The following is an 18,253-nucleotide window of genomic DNA, read 5'->3' as shown; positions in this document are numbered from 1 at the left end:
CTGTCGATACTTTATAAGTTACGAAGGTGGGAACTGGGAACCTTACTGACTTCCGTTCACGTTTGGGGATGTTCAGTTTCTCTGTTCACATGCTTCCTCCCTATCTTCCTATAGAAGAGGATGGCGAGCTAGCGGATGAGGACAACTTCAGCCTGCAGTTCACTGGTTAACGTTTCATATGAACCTGGGGGTACAACTACTACTAACCTACTATAGTCTGTTCCATATAAACTGGCGGAGAGAAACCTGTATTTTCCTTCCCAAGTCTGGGTCAAACGTAGAATGCAGGTGACCTTAGAAGGATTATCCCCCTCTTTCCTCCAGCCCCTCCCTTCTCCTTCCTCTCCTGAGAGAGAGAGAGAGAGAGAGAGAGAGAGAGAGAGAGTGTGTGTGTGTGTGTGTGTGTGTGTGTGTGTGTGTGTGTGTGTGTGTGTGTGTGTGTGTGAGAGCACACGCACGTGTAGGTGTAGGTGCATGTGTGTGTGTGTATTTTCTGTGGAGAGCCTTCTTCTGTGCTATCCTTGTATTATTCTCATAGATTAGTCTTATTCCTGTTGTAGCTGCCTAGCATGGACCAAAAGGTCTACTGCAGTTTTTCTCTCTTCTTACAGTATGTTCTTATACGATACTTTTAGCAACTTGATTGTTGTATTAATATTTAAAAACTATTTAAGACCGGTTTCAAAATTTCCCATTCATCACACACACACACACACACACACACACACACACACACACATACATGCTCCCACACACGCGCATATAAGGTATATTCTCTATCGACAGTTCTTATGAAAATATGTGGAGCATGCTGGAACTCTTGGATGAGTATTGCTTGAGATGAATGGTAACAAAGAAGAGGAAGGAGGGAATGCATGAGTGGAGCACCTGCTGACCCGTACTGGTTCAGGTGTGCGTTTGGCCTCAGGTCAAGATGGGTGGAGCTTTTGCCTTGAGGTCACATGCAGCATTTCCTGGAACGCCCTTGATGATGCTTCCCAACATCCCGCCAGGTCACTTATAATAATGGACAACGCATCATACCACTGCAAAATCATAAATAAAGAACAAACACAGAGCTTACGAAAACAAGAAATAATAAAGTGGCTTCTTGATAACAACCTCCCTCATAACCCTCTGCACACTAAGGCTGAGCTGCTACACCAAGTGAAAAAAAACAAAGACAAGCAATTGTTTGAAATTGATGAAATCGTCAATAATCCTGGTCACCAGGTGCTGTGGCTTCCTCCCTAACATTGCCAGCTCAACCCCATAGAGCTGATTTGGGCTCAGGTCAACGATGATGTGAGAAAGAGAAACTCAAATTCTTCTAAAAAATTACGAGTGATCAAAGAGCTGACAAGAAATGCGATAGAAAAAGTAACAGCAGAAAACTGGCAGAAATGTGCGGCACACACACACACACACACACACACAAAAAAAAGAAGAATTTATGAGAAATGACACTGCTGTAAACCACATGGTAGAAAATTTTGTTATCAATATATTGAACGAGTCCAGCAGCGATGAAGATGAATAAACAAGTGTTGTGTGAGGTGTCTTGTGTATACTTATTGTAAATAAGAGTTGTAAATATAAATATAAGCCATATACTGAACATAATTTGTTTAATATTATACAAGAGAGAGAGAGAGAGAGAGAGAGAGAGAGAGAGAGAGAGGATGGGGAGAGGGAGGGAGGGAAGGAGGAAAGAACAAAGAGAGAAGGTGGGGAGGGAGAGGGAGAAACTTTCCCTTTTCCTATTAATCACACACACACACACATTAGAAGGGAGAGAGAGAGAGAGAGGGTAATGCGTATTTCACCTTTTTTTTTTATATAAAACTCTATCTTGATTGAAGTTATTTTCAGCAAATCATATGACTGATATTTTCATAATTATAACGTTTCACCATACCGTGATGAATTGGTGATTTTCTTAGGTTTGCTAATCAGGATAGAACTCGTAATAATGCCTTCAAATTACACAAATTCAAGTTTGGATTGGATGTAGGCTTAATTAATATTAGGTCAGAAAATATATTATTGCTATATTTGAAGATTAGACAATAAACAGTTCAAATCTCTCTCTCTCTCTCTCTCTCTCCCAGAAGAGTAGGCTGGAGAAAGAGTCAGGTGAGGTCACTTTTATCCCTCTGTACGGTCACCTGCGTTCGACTAGGACTTGGGCGTAGCTTCTCCGCCACTTTATATGGAACAGAGTATACTAAGTTCACATTTGCACTGAACACCACACTGCAGGGAGAACCAGACATTTTTAAATTTCAGCAGTATAGTGTGGGAAGGACTGTAATTTACGCGCTACGATTCGGATCCTAAAGATGATCAAAGGTGTTTCTATCAAGCAAAGCATTACCAGGGACCTAGGTTGGTCTCCTAGCCTTAAATGGGGGGAGGCGGTGGCTGAATCGGTAGAGAGGCGGCCTGCAGTCCTAATGGACCCAGGATCGAATCCCGGCTGGGGCAGGGAACAGTTTAAGGATTTAAATTTCCTAAAAGCAGACTTTCCTGATCTACCAGATGACCTGCCGACATGTCGCAAAAATACCCCCGTGAATACCAATACACTAGTCCTGTATGAGACAGCCCTAGCATGTATTCAGTATGGATGGTGGGTGTTAGCGCCGAAGTGGTGACATGTGGAGATTTAGGACTACTGGGCCTTGGGATAGGTCACTGTCCCCAAGAAATAGGCCTTGAAGCCTTTGCCCGGAGTCGGACACGTAAAAAAAAAAAAAAAAAAAAAAAAAACTAGCCCGGGGTTCTTACGCATCGAAGGAGGCACCGTAACATGAGCTTTGCTGTTACCTATAATTTTAAAGCTGATACCAAAGTTGCAAGCAGATTAATCACTCTTGACACCTAGCTTTGACCCGACCAGTTCAGTTATAGTATTTTTATGCTGTTCCGTATCTCCAAACGATTTTTTCATTTCAAGAAATATCTCTTGTAGTGAAGAAGTTAATGAAGGCTATATCTAATTCCTTCAGTCTGAAATAGTTCTGGTAAGCACAGTATAATCGTGTGGAGATGGCATAATAACATGAGGACGTTATCGTAGTAAACATACTGAAATTAAGTTGAACTTGGTGCCAGTGTAGAGTTTGTTATAATTTTCTGTTCATACTATAACTAATCCCGGCTGAATATTGGTAATCGGACAGTCACTTACAAAAACTGAAGTAAAAAGTGTACTAATCTAACACATTATCTACAAGATACACACGGACACTCGGATATCAAGGGAATGTATTTGCTGTTTAAATAATAATCAGAGCTATTTGAAAAAAATTGCTGACAAAAAAGAAAAATATATATGCTACACTAATCTAAAAAACGCAGTTGACAAATGACTATCCCCTCACTGTTTTAAATGTACTAATGTAACATGTAGATGCAGTGCAATATTTACATTTATAATTTTATGAACGCAAAAAGATAATAAGTAGGTAAGTAAATCAGTAAATATATAAATAGATAAAATTGTACCAGTCTAGCACACAGTTGCAACACAACACATGCACAAGGCACACAAAACACAGATAAACTCCCGGAGAAAAAACTATGGCTTGAATATTGGTGATTTCCGAACAGACCAATAGCCAAAACTAAAATATATACTGCGGTACTAATCCATCACGCAGATAACCACGGGAAAGAAACTATTAAAACTACTTGTAATTATTTAAGACAGAAAAAGAAATGACAAAAATTAACCACTCTACTAATCTAATACAGGCAGACGCAACTACGAAAACTAAATAAAACTGCTGTACTAACCAGATATAAGGATAATCACGGGAACGTACTAAGCTTGAAATTTTTGTAATTATATCAACAGCCTGTTAACGGAAACTGAAAGAAAAAAGAAAATGCTGAGCTAATCAAACCCACAAAAATACAACACTAATTTGACGGATTTTATTTACAAATATATAGGCTATACTAATGATGACTTGAGTATATGTAATTATTTCCCCTTCATCATCATCATCATCGTCATCATCGTGACCCTTTTCCCGAGCTAGACATGGAGTGGGGAAGAACCAAGAAAAAGGAAAGTACGAAAATAAAACCTATCAATTGCATGGCCAGTGAATCGGGCCAAAATGTCATTTAACACACCGATCAAGACTATTTAAGAAAGCAATAAATGAATAAACAAAAAAATAAATAAAGTCTTGTACCAATTTAACACACGCAGCTGCAACACACGACACTTTAGGCAGACTTTGTACAAAAAATAAAATAAATATTGTACTAATCTATATGTGCAGTCAGTTGTAAATATATGGAAACTGTGAAAAATAAAAGAAATTCTACAAATCTAACCCACACAGTCGCAAATCGAACACAAAACATATATTGCCGTTCTGATCTAACTACTGTATACGGTATATGCACTCATCTCTAAATCTATGAAAATAAAAAATAAATGAAATTAAATAAATCTATACTAATCAAACCCGCAGCTGCAACACACTACTACTTTCACAGACTATATACAGGAAAAAAAAATTGCTGTTCTAACAAATTTGCAATCATTTCTAAATCTACGAACACTAGAAAAAATTTAAGTTGAAAAATCTGTCCTAATCTAACCCACGCAGCTACAAACCAGACACCTGCAACATACTACCATTTAGACAGATTTTATACATGGCTAATCAAATCTAACAATATTTGCAATCATCTCTAAGTCTATGGAAACTAGAAAAAAAAATGTCCTGATCTAACCTACGCAGCTGCGCAGCTGCACACACACACACACACACACACACACACACACACACACACACACGGATATAATCACGGGCAAAGTAACTACCGCTCAGTTTCACGCAGTACAAATCACCCGCCCAATACAGCAAAATGTAATGATGGCCGCACCGTATTTTCATCAGTGTTCAAAGCTGCAGCATAGGGGGGGACAAATTTGTAACTGCGCATTGCTTTCCACTCGCGTATGCAGGACTCTCATTTTTATTTATTCATTTTTTTTAGAGTTATACAAAATTGAAGCTGATTTTCCTATATATAAATTTTTCACTCTATTTATTTGTATATTTATTTATTTTAGTAAGTACGGTGTTTGTAATTTTGCTAAGAACATTCCAGCTCAACCCCTTCGGTACGGTGGTGCATGTTGTATTTTCTTCCTGCTGTCTCCAGACGATTTTATTCAGCATGAGAGAGACATTTGCAACTGCAGGGGATATAAACGTAACCTTCATTAACCTCTTTACGTACAATAAGTTCAATAACCCTTCCTAAGCTGATTAAAACCGTCTGGAGATAGCAAGAGAAAATTCAGGGGTCATCGGAGTGAAGAGATTAAAAAGAGTACAGTGTGTGTCGAAAGTACGTGTTCATGATATGGAAACACGGACAAAATTAAACTAAGTGTCGCTATCGCAAAAAGGATCCGATGCGGCTCGGTAGGGATGAGAATATGTCAGGATGGTTATTCCAGTAAAATGAAAGAAAGAAAGGGAGACAGACGGAAAGAAAAAAGAAAGAGCGAAAGAAATAAACCTCACAGACATACAACAGCCAATAAACTTCCCGTAAATAAATAAATAAATAAATAAATAATAACTCACATATTGGTAACAGCGAATGAACTTTTCTTAAGAACATTATGATCCTTGAACATTCTTAAAATACTCTTGAGTTGATGGTAAAAAGTGAACAGTTAGTAGAGTATTTGTCGGGAGAGTACTATAAAAACACTCACAAATTGACAACATTAATTAAACATTCAGTGGGTAATTATATTTCATGAGTATTAGAAGAAAAAAACGCACAATTGCCAACAGTAATTGGAAACGGTGCTATTTGGAAAGAAAATTTGGCGGGCTGAATGTTCAAGTAATATTTATTTCATGAGTATACTAAGCGAGCGCACACACACACACACACACACACACACACACACACACACACACACACACACACACGAAAAAGAACCATGACTGACACAAAATACAGAAAAAAAAAAAGAGAAACTTTGCAGAGCACGTAAGTAATTGACAACAGTAAGTGGAAAGGGGTAATAATTGACACAGAATAACGAAAGGGGAAAAATGAGAGGAAAATTTGGAGAACACATTAAGCTGCTTAATCGAACGCCCCATGAAATCGATTAACTGACGTGGAAAAAAAAAAAATCGATTCCTGGAAGTGTTCCCAGAGTTGAAATACTTATGAAAGAGAGAAGAAGAGAGACGGGGAGGAGAAAAAGAGGAGACAAAGAGAGTAGGAATTGGGAGGAAGAGAAGGAAGACAAAGTGAGAAAGAGACAGAGGAAAGAGAAGGAAGGAAGGAGGGAGAAACTGAGTCAGAGAAAGGAAGTGAAGGAAATGGAATGAATCTGAAGGAGAATAAATATGAAGGGAAAAACATGTAAAATGAAGAGGTAGAGCAGAGATATAGAGGAAAAAATTAAAGTAAACAAGGAGACAAGGAGGGAGAGAAAATATGACATGAACGGAGCGCATAAAAGTGAAAATTGAATGCCTTTGGATATAAAATTTTTCCAAGAGTGCGCAGCCGGAAACATATGTAAACACCCCGTAGATTTTACTGGATATATTGCAGTTTGGTTACTCTAAGGAAACGACCTCTAAATGTTTACCCAAGTGTAATTGATTATTTTGCTTTATACTGTGAGGACCTTTTAACAGTTACCTTCCGTACTTCCTGTTATTTAACCCCCTGACTACGAAAGGTATTCTTTAAAATGAATCATATTATTCGACGGTAGGAGTAAAGTGGGAAAGATCATCTCACTAAAGGGAAGAAAATAGATTTTTTCAAGCTTCATCTCGACAAAAAGTATTCCTTAAACTAAATTAAATCGTCTAGAAGTAGCAAATAAATATATAGATAGGCTACATTCATAGAGAAAAAAAAACAAAAAGTGAATGGACGTCATGGAGCTAAATATCTTATGATGCAGACACGAATTTTTGTCTCGCTGTGAAGCCAGTCCATCTGCTTTGCCTCTACTTCTTTGCAGCATTAATAAGATCGTCTGGCCATAGCAAGAATAAAACATAAAAAACATCATCGTAATGGAGGAATTTTGGGAAATTGTTTCTAAACCCATAAAAATAAAAACAAAATCTCATGATACTCGCGTAGTTAGGAAAAAAAAAAAATCCCCATTCTTCCCTCGTGGGTTATCTGTGTTGTTGAGAATTTGAGATAATCGTTGAGGCTGTGATGAAGACAACAGGATGAGGGTAGAGGCGTAACAGTGCACATAACAAGTAATTCAATACTCGAATCGCGCTTCAGCTTTGCAACATGAGCCACCTACCTACTGTTCCTGCGTTTCTTGAGTCGCGTCGGAACATAGTCGTGTGTTTTCCGTTTGGCAAGAAATGGTTTTGTGCCTGATAATTTGATCGCTGGAGTAAAGGATAAATCTGGTCACGGTATTCCCCTCTGAATTATGATATACGTAGTGTATTTTCCAACATCTCACTAAGTTCCTCATCCAGCTTAACGATTTCATTCTTGTTGCCGCCGGACTGTTTTATGCAGCTCTATAAAGGGCACCACCAAGCCTCCACATCAGTATATCCCATTGAGACCATCGACCAAGTATATCATTTCGTTCTGGCTCATACCAAACTCTTTTATTAAGCTGTAGAGGAACACACAGATCTCAGTGGAATATTCAGTTATGACTTGGTCTTTGCTAAACATGTGGCAAAATTCTTGTGCAGAATCGCTGGATAATGTGATCACTGACTATGCTGTACGCTAATAATTTTGAAATGTCTCACAAATTTGGACTTTATTTAATGTATTGCTTTATAATTTACTGGTACTGTATAAGGAAGTTATGACACACAAAGAATCAGGCACCAAAGGAAAGGAAATATAATTTTTTTTTTTCCATTGTAACTTGGTCCAGATTTTAGTTCTTTTACAGCATATTTCACATAGCTCATTGGTAGAAGGAGACATCACTACGGTTCTACATCCTCTACAGGGCACTTCCTCGTGACTAGCATTATATTCTAGTGTTACCGGTAATCCACTGTTACAGCTCGGCATTGGAGGTAAAGAGATGACAATTCTAAATCAGGGTAGCGTAAAAATAGTTTAGTGGTCATTTTCGTGACCAGCATCATATTTTAGCTCACTGGTAATCGTGTCTTACAGTTCAGCACTGGAGACTGAGAGATGGCAATTTTAAGTCATTCAGCGTGAACAGAGTAGGGTATAGCGATGTGACCCATGAGGCACGGGACCCTAGACCAGACCGCCGCTGCGTTGGTCTCTTTATTAATGCCTCCCCGAGCACTGAGCAAATCACCGGAAGCCCCTCACCTGCGGCCGCGGTAATGCTCCCTGGCCGCCCATCCGTCTCCAGGAGCACCGGCGGGAGCTTTATGAGTCGTAAATTGAGCTCTTACGGGCCCCTCCTTCCTCCACCTCACTGCCCGCCAACTTTACGCCGAAATAATTGATACTCCCCCTTACCGCTCCCGCCGTAAATCTTGTTAGACTCGTAGTTAATAAGCGTCTGCGTCAGGTTAAGAATACGTCCATGTCTTGCCAAGGAAAATAACATCATTCTTTATCTGTGACGTCAAAGGAAGATAGCGCAGTGCATTTTTTATTATTGTTATTATATCTTGCGCGGTGACAAGGAAAATGTAACGATGTGTTGAAGACGGCGAGATTTATAGATAATATTGGCTCGGAAGCAACTATCTGTTTTCAGTCTTTATCTGTCTCTCAGAAACATTACCTATTCATCTATCTGTTTATCCATATACCTATATCTGTTAGTCTACCGCTATCAGTTTATATCTGTCTGTCTGTTCAACAATATATCATTTGTTTATCACTATCATTATCTATCTGCCTATCTCCTTATGTCACATACTTTGAGGGGGTGGCCTCGGCAGAAGAACCTCCAGACAATCCTATCTCTACTCAGTAACGACCTGTCTATCCACGACACCATCCTTCCTCAAATACTCCCACACCAAACCTCTCAACTTTGTTCTCGGTCTTGCTCTCCTCCTCCAGCCACCTCACTCTCACTCTGTACTCCACCTCGTCCTCCGTCTCGCTATCCTCCTCCAGCCACCTCCCTCCCACACTGCACCGGAAGCCATTGTGCAAGACGCCCATCGTGACACAAACAAATACTAACAAATTCGCCAGGTAGTGCGTCTGTCGCATCTTCTCTGTTTTTATAAATGCTGAAAGGAAACGAAACGAAACGAGTACGTACTGAGAGCGTCCTGGCCCTAATTATCGTTCCCAAAGTAAAGATACTGGATTAAATAGCTTACAAACAGTGCCGCACAACTTTCATTATCGCTGCCACCTCAGACGGTTTTATCCAAGGGCTTTATCCTGTCCCTTTAGTTGGAAAAGTCTCTCCGAAGCTCAGGGAAATCGTCCAGTAATTCCTTAGTGCTCTGAGGGACGCCTTCTCGCGGTGACACGGATATTTCCAGTCGGCTCCGTTGCCTGGTTATACAAAGGACCCTTAGTTCCATTCCTATCCCCCGAAGCAGGATGGAGGACTGCAGGAGGAGAGGGGTTTTAGCCTGCAGTCCACCGGGTTCACATTTAAGGAGCCTAATGCTAGTGTATGTAATAATAATAATAATAATAATAATAATAGTAGTAATAATAATAATAGTGACGTACTGGGGCGCAAAGGGTTAGCTAATTCACCAAACATTCCGTCTGTCGTGTCTTCCGTGTCTCATAAATGCCAAAACGTACCTGCAGAACCGTCATCGTGACTATACCGGTCCCTAAAACACATATATCACGTCGCTTACTGTAACTGCTCCTCATTCCAGCGGCCTGTGCTCTGTAATCTCGGTACAGGCCATTAACCACTTCAGTCCGAGAGCGTTACTTGTTTTATCTATTTTTTAATTTCTTTTTATCTGCTGATGGGCTGTAAGGCTTGGATATGGCCTTTATTTACACCTTTAATCCAGTAACGTTTTATTATTATTATTATTATTATTATTATTATTATTATTATTATTATTAGTGTCTTCTGACGGTACTAACAAGCTCTGTTTAGACGTTTAAATGGAGGGTTATTAACCCCTTCACTACCAGGGGACTCCCATTAACTGAATAAAATAGCTTGATAATGGCAAGAATAAAAAAAATTTCAAGATCAAGAGGGTAGTATCAGCACGCACAGCTTTTACGCCACTCCCATTCATCTTCAGTAAAAAAAAATAAAAATAAAAAAGATGCATTAAACTACACGACACGAGACTGACTTCTGCCATTAATTATATCAGCATGATTATAGGCAGCTGTACACGGGCATCAGGCGCCTCTGTAATTACTAATGAGGCTATTTAATTTGGATAATTGTATAGTATCTTCCCCAGCATTTACCCGACCAGAGCCAAGTAGTGTACACCATTTTTATTTCTTTCTAATTTATTCGTGTTGCCTCCGGACGATTTTATTCAGCTTAGGAGAGATAGGATTCAGGCTTCAATAATCCCTTCATCACTATAGCACTCTCCTAAGCTGAATGAAATAATCTGACGTTAGCTAGAGTGAACTCTAAGTGACATCATCATACTGAAGGAGTTACGTCCCGCCTCCGTCCATCAAACACCCCCTCCCCTCCGGCCCCCTCGTGCGTGACTCCATGTGATGGGGCGTCAACAAGCCCTTCAAGTGATCGTCCTAGTCCTGATCTCAACACAAACCCCGAGGCGTCAAAGTTGGTGGGCGGCCTGCGGCGATGTGGGTGGGTGGTTGGGTGGGTGGGTATTAGGGGGTGTTCTGTGCTGTATGGGTGAATGTGTTGATGGGTTGATTGGTGGGTGCTGGGGAGGTGAATGTATGGGTGTGTGTGTGGTGACGTATGCAGAATTGTGGATGGGTGAGTGGGTGCTGCATAAATGAACGTGTGCAGATGTGTGAGTGCCTGGGTGTCTTCTGGATAAGTGAACATAATGTATGGGTGGGTAGGTGGGTGCTAGGTTATTTACGTGAATAGGATGTGTGGATGGATATGTCGCTAATGAGTAGGTGAATGAATGTATGTGCTTGGGTGAACATCCTGTATTCTGGAGTGTAGCTGGGTAGGTCAGTGAATATGCGCAGATATGTGGGTGTTGGGTGGATAAATGAACACAGTTGTTGTGGGTAGGCTGGTGATGGTTGACTGCTGTGGGTGAATGAAGGGTGATGGTACGAGTGAATGGCTGCAGTGTGTGGGTGAACCAATGACTCTGTGACAAGTGAGAGAGTAAGTGGATTAGGTACAGGTAAGTAGGTGTACATCTGTAATGGTGGTGGAGGAAAAAGCAGGTGAGGATGAGTTGATGATAAGGTAGGGAGATATGCTTAAGTAGATAAATATAAGTGTATAAGTGATAGATATTTGTGGTGGTGTAGGAGACAAAAACTTGACATATGACGAATAAATTAGGTTTTAAAGTGTGAATGTAAGATTGTTGTATGACTGGTGATATACAGGAATTTATTGATGGATGGGTGTTATGTGGACTGATGCTAAGTGGATGAACAGGTATATACGGCGGATGAGATCTAAGCCAGCGTGGGTGAATTGTGTCATGGATGAGTTTAGACCTGCGTAAAGGAGGATAGTATTTCTGGATGTGTAGGTAGATGGATGAGCGAGAAAACAGATGCGCGTGTAGGGTAAAATAAGAGATGTGAAGGAGGTGGACGTTTTGTGTGTGTGTGTGTGTGTGTGTGTGTGTGTGTGTGTGTGTGTGTGTGTGTGTGTGTGTGGTAACGGAAAGTGTGAAGAAGGGAAGCATATGTGGGTGTGTAGGCGAGTTGGAAGACGTTAGCGGGTGTGGGGGAGGTGCATAGGTGGGTTTGAAGAGGCGTGTGTAAGGGTGATAGTCGATGTGAAGGAAGGAAGCGTATGTGGGCGTGCATGTAGTGAGGTGGGTAGGAGATATGAAGGAAGGAAGTATATCTGGGTGTGAAGGAGGGTGGGAATCCAGTATGTAGACGTGAAGAAGCAAGGCGTATGTGAGTGTATAAGTGGACAGGAAGAGAAGGCTGAGTGTGTGTGGTGGTAGAGGAAAGTGCATAATGACAGCGGCAGCAAAAGGCGTAAATATCGGCTCCGACTGCAATAATTCACGATAACAAGGACGTAATAACTCTACTCTCCTTCCTCAGCCCCCCTTCTCTCTCTCTCTCTCTCTCTCTCTCTCTCTCTCGTAAATCACTCTGCACCCTCGCTCCCCACACGTCATTAGCCTGGTTATTTACTTGCTTATCGCACTATTGATGATCGCTGGACGGGTAAAAACTCCCCGGACCTGAGCGACGGGGCGGAAATCAACTCTGGCCGAACATCTCACTCCCCGTCGTCCCATCCCGCGCAGGTATATAAAAATGTTACCTTAATTGACTCTTTTTACACCCCTTTTTCCTTCCCCCTTGGCCTCTAGTTTTCTCCTAGGTGTGATTTACAGGAACGAACGCACGGATACCTCACACCCAGAAGCGTTTACAACCCCGTGTTTTTTGTTTTTTTTTTACGTGTTTTTTTTTTCCATTTTGTTTTAGCGTATGTGTGGACTCTAGCGGCCTTTACGGTCTCTGCATACGACCGTGATTTAATTCCGGGGATCCTCTATACTCGATTGGAAGCGGAGGCAGTGTCGGTGTGTGTGTGTGTGTGTGTGTGTGTGTGTGTGTGTGTGTGTGTGTGTGTGTGTGTGTGTGTGTGTGTGTGTGTGTGTGTGTGTGTGTGTGTGTGTGAGAGAGAGAGAGAGAGAGAGAGAGAGAGAGAGAGAGAAAGAGACAGAGACAGAGAGGGAAAGAGAGAGAGAGTGCGTGAACGAGTATGTGTGTGTGTGTGTGTGTGTGTGTGCGTGTGTGTAAAAGCGGGGGGAAAAAAAAATGAAAACAGGGGGTGAGAGAGAATGCCGGGCCGGCGCAAGAAATATTGGAAGGGTAGCCGCGGGTGCATGAGACTATAGCTAACAGGCAGTAAAGTGTGTCGCCGTATGTTACACCCACACCAGCCCCTAATTACCCCCTGGCCGCTTACAACACCGCATTTTATTAACCTGCGCCACAGATCTCGTTACCGCAAGTTACGGCGCCACGCGAGAGAGCCCCGACCCTTGGCCATACTACTTTAGCCACTACTACTACACTCCGCGTCCCCACACCGCTAATTTTATGAAATGGAAATGTTTATAGAAGTGATAAGAACTGGGGGGTAGTGTCGTTCTTACCTGACGTGATTTGTGTTGTCTATGCACTGGGAGTATCTTTGTGACGAAAGCACTAACTCATCATAACATACTGATTTCGCGAGGTGCGTTTTTTTCCAATTATTATTATTATTGAAAACCCGGAGTATTGTATCATTTACCTCTCATGATTATATATATTTTTTTTATCAGTTCTGCATTAGAGTTGTCTATATAAGTAATGAAAGCTCTTACTTATCGCGACGTGTTTATCTCATGAAGCTGAAATTTTATGTAACTGGTAGGAGCCTGGGGGTGTTATCGCTCTTACTTAACGTTACTTTATTAAATCAGTGAAGTATGTCTAACTGAATCCAGCCTCACCGAAAATTGGTCTTGATGATGTTGATGGTGACTGAAATATTTATGTAGCTGATAAGAGCCGTGAAGGTGTTGCCGCTCTTATCAATTTTATGTGCTGGAAAAAATGATAGAGTTTTTGAGAGACCTTGCTCTGAGTGACATTGATTTTATGAAGTCGAAATGTGTATATTTTCTCTAATTGATAAGAACTCGGGAGATTTTAGCTCGTAATTTATGTGATTTATATTATTTTTATGATCTGGAAATACTGTGCGTTTCCGAAGCCTGCCTCACCCTATCTTTAAGTGGAAATGAGTTAGGTTGAGGATGATGGATATATTTATGTATTTAATAATGGCCCAGGAGTATCGCTCTAATTTTACGTGATGAATTAATATTATAAAGTTAAAATATATATATACAGTATAGCGAAAAGAGCCGGGGATATTTTTCGCTGTTATAGTACGTACCTTATATAAATTCTGTGAACCTGAACCATTTACATTAGTGATAAGAGGACGGGGATGTTTGCGCTCTTTCTTTACGTGGTTTATATCAACATACCGACTGGTAATTAGATAACGGCAATGGTATTATTATATGTGGGGGTAAAATTATAGAAGAGTAATTACGTAAGATACAGTACTTATGTTGTGCAATGTGGGGTTGATTGGGTATGGATTATACGTTGATGTGTATTTATAATTTACGGTAGTCATTATAGTCATTTTCAAGTTATTATCGCGCTCAGTTATTGGATATTAACTCATATTATTCACGAGGAAATATCAAGAGAAGATTTACCGACAAGGAAGTATGCTAACTGTAAATCACTTTATACTGGCATCCACTAACAACCTCACTTAGCCTTCAAGGACAGTCATTCTCTACAGTTTTAATTTTTTTTGGCTGATGAGGAAATTATAATCGTACGTCTTTATGCTTTCTACAGTCAGTAATTTGTGGATGTTTGGCAGGTTGTAACCATAGTTTCTTATTAATATATTCACTATAGCCAGTATTTTTATGGCTGATAGGGAAATTACAGCGGCATGTCTTTACTTATATTTCCTACAGTCGATACATTTATGGCTGATGTAGTATAATCGTATATCATTCATTATATTTTGCATAACCGATACTTTTAAGACTTAAATTATAGTTGTGCATCATTAATCATAATTCCTAGTGTCAGTAATTTGATGGCTAATAGGGAACTTAAAATAATGCACCTTTTCATTATGCTTTCTACTGTTAATAATAATAATTCTAGCTCCTTCCTTATACCCTGTGCAGTCAGTGTATTTGTGGCTAATAGGGAAAATATTATCATGCATCTTTTAGCGGTGGAGTGTATCCGCATCAGTTATCCCTTTGCAATTATCAGTAGAGAAACATTAACAGGTATAATTTAGATAAGAAGACACTGATAGTTCTGGTATGTGTAACGTGGACGGTACTATAATTCTGGTAAATACTGGTGGTACTGTTGTTTGGCGTCTTGCAGTACTGCTATTAGAAATGTTCACGGTACCATCATCTGAAACACTGAAGGTACGGTTAATTCGTACATTGAAGGTACTGTTTTTTGAAGCGTTGACGGTAATGTTATTTAAAACTTTGACAGTACAGCTAAATGAAACGTTGATGGCAGTATTATTTGGTTTGACGGAACTATTAAAATGCCTTGAAACATCGGCGGTGCTATTATTTCCAACAGTGACGGTGCTATATTCCAACACTGTCGGTATTAGTATTTTGAGGAATAGTAACTTTGCTATTATTTTAAACATTTACGGTACTATTATTCCGAGAGAAGAACCGACTTATTATTTACTTAGGAAAAAGTTTACGGTACTATTAATTACGTAGGGAAAAAATAACGATACTATTATTTACTTAGGGAGAAATTAACGGTACTATTATTTACTTAGGGGAAATAAATTAACGATACAATTATTTACTTAGGGGAGAAAATAACGATACTATTATTTACTTAGGGAAGAAGATCAACGTTACCATCATTCCCTTAAAGTTAGCACTGATCGAACAATTACTTGAAACTAATGTCACTGTTATCCCGATTGATAAAATAAAAACATTGACGCTGTTCTAATAATTTCCCTGGATTATCACGAGAGAAAGCGAGGTCAGGCGGGGCGGAGTGATGAGCGGTAATCGCCTATTGTTTCTTGTCTGAGCGACTCAATACTGGCAGTAATGAGGTGTCGGGGTGTGTACACTCTTGTTCTCCCCCCTGCACAAAGGCTGTACCTGGGCTCGAGGGCCTGGGTACACAAACTCCACTTGAAGGTGACGAGAAGGGGCGGCGGGAAGGGGAGGAGAATTTAATTTACGGCTCTGTAGGCGTTATTGTCCGCTGCCCTATCTATTTTTACGGAGTGGTTTGCACGCACGCTTGTCTGTAATAGCGTTTTGCATGTACAAGATACTGCTGGAAATACTTTAACCTTTCGTTATCAGTACCTTAACATTCGGTATCAGTGACTTTTTTTTTTTTTTTTTTCCTAGGGTACGATTTATCTTAACATTACGTTCTTTTCAATAGCCAGGAGTTAGAATACTTTGGGGATATAGAATCTCAAAAATTTTATTAATCGAAGTTTCCACATCCATTTGAGTAACCACCAGCATAGAACGTCATTAATACTGCTTTAAATGTATGGTTTTTATTGTGATGTGTGCGCGAAACTAACTGGTGTACAACTCGAGCTAAAACCCATGTAGTTGTTTGCTGTGTGGCGGAACTGATGTTGCCGCCGCTGCTTTGCCCGTGAAATGTGGCTCAGCACGGACAGGCGGGAAGCTTGTTGCCGCCCCAAACTGCTCTGATGTATGGCGGACCTGGGATGTGGCGTGTGTGTGTTGTGTGATGTCTTATCTGGGTGAAGATAGTACCAGACTGATGTTTCACTTTGACGTATAAACAAAGACATTGTATACGAGCAGTAATTTTAGAGATGAGTGAAATAAAAAATAATCTAGCTTTCCGGCAAGATGAAAGGCGATCTAAACTCGGCGTTAGGAAGGAAGAGGAAAAGTTGGAGGGAGTGTGTGTGTGTGTGGGTCGCCTCGTGCTGAGGGGTATCGATTACAGGGAGAGTTGGAGTCCCTCACTGCGAGTTTTAAGTAACCTGGCCGGGACGGGTCGCTGGCCGCGGCTGTGCTCGTGGTGTCTTGCTAGAACTCATATAAACTGCATGTCAAAATTACGTAATTTTCAGGATATAATTATTTTGAGAGATCATTAATCCTTACCTGTTTTTCGCTGCCGCTGCTCTGTCTCGCTGGCGACGGTTCTTGAACCAATTGCCAACTTGTGTAGGTGTGAGACCAGTGGCCGAGGCAAGTTCCCTTTTCTTGCTGGGATTAGGGTATGGGTCTTGGAGATACCATTCCCTTAGGAGAGATCTCGTGCGCTCCTTGAAGCAGTGGGTCTTCTGCTCGCCGTCCCAGATGGTCCGCGGGAAGGGGAACTTCTTGCGGACACGGTACTTGTCGACAGGTCCTAGCGGACGGCCTCTGAGCCTTTCCGCCTCCTGATAATGAGCTTCTAGCCAGAGCGCCTGCAGCCTCGCGTGGGAGGGCTTTGAGAACCTGTGCGACTCCATGATGGCGTACAGCTCGCGGAAGTTGCCCACGTGGAAGGACACGAGTGCTCGCGCTCGCAGGACGGCCTCGTGCTTGTTGAGATCCTGTAGGTGCGGGTGAGCCACCGGCAGCGACCACAGGAACCGACCCAACCTCTCCATGTCACCGCTCTCCTCCAGGGTCTCGCACACCGCCGCAACCTGCGCTGCCGTGAACGATAGTGAAGGCAAGGCTACGATAGGTGTAGGTACGACGGGGCCGCTAGAGCTTCCTACGGTGCTTCCTGAAGAAGCACTAACGTTGGCCGCAAGTCCAAGCACCATTATGTCAGTCAGTTACATTCACAGTAGTCACAACACTGCAGATCACGTCACAACACTACGCAACCTCTGCTGTGCTCATTCTTGACGCACGGATAAGTTGGTCCTAGAGCGTCTTTCGCCACCGTGCTGCTGCCGCGCTTCTCGCAGTAGTAATGGAGCCCAGTAATGTTGGAGAGAGCGACCGTGACGTTGAGGCGGAGCCTAGCGCCGCACGGCTGCCATACTAAAGGCATCGCTCCGATTGGCTCCTCTGGCCGTTCCTCTCCCGCCCCCGCTCCGAACCTCGCTCTTGTTGGCTGGAGGTCCTTGTGGTGGCCAATGGAGGAGTGGTAGGGCGGAGTTTGGTTGGTTCCTGGGAAACGGGGCTGGGAGGCGGTGCTGGGATGTCGCGGCCGCTTCTCGCCTCATCCACCAACTGGCCAGGCTCGCACTCTGGAATGCAAATAGCTGTGTATTGAGTTACAAAGTACATTGTTTTGTGGCCGATGTTTGACATTTCAGCTGACATATTTGTCCCTAAATGAAGTGGCCTGGCTCCGTGGCGGTGATAAACTGTGGCCATCACTGCTTGTCATAGCTACCTTGGCAGCCTCACCCTCACCCTGCCACTCTACCATCTACACTAGACTCCCGGAATTAGAACTCACCACCACCTTCCTGTAGTATGTTATTAATAATTTCTGATAAAGAATCTCAGGATGGAGAAAGCTGAGCAGGGAC

The 18,253-nt window shown here is 41.6% G+C and overlaps 1 protein-coding gene across 1 annotated transcript in view; it reads right to left on the bottom strand.

Annotated features, from left to right (window-relative positions):
- The window catches only part of LOC145405744 (uncharacterized), a 36,909-nt gene extending 19,376 nt beyond the window's left edge, over positions 1-17,533 (bottom strand). Inside the window, exon 1 of the mRNA XM_080276976.1 lies at positions 16,878-17,533. Within this exon, the coding sequence (XP_080133102.1) occupies positions 16,878-17,533 (656 nt within the window). The remainder of the gene's footprint in view (positions 1-16,877) is intronic.
- Between the last annotated feature and the right edge of the window lie 720 nt (positions 17,534-18,253).

Source organism: Coenobita brevimanus, chromosome 68 (genome assembly GCF_032717465.1).
Source record: "Coenobita brevimanus isolate Jiangsu-jjx chromosome 68, ASM3271746v2, whole genome shotgun sequence".
NCBI classification, from domain to species: Eukaryota; Metazoa; Arthropoda; class Malacostraca; order Decapoda; family Coenobitidae; genus Coenobita; species Coenobita brevimanus.
The sequence above is the reverse complement of the archived record's forward strand: the minus strand, read 5'-3'. Positions and strand labels throughout refer to the sequence as shown.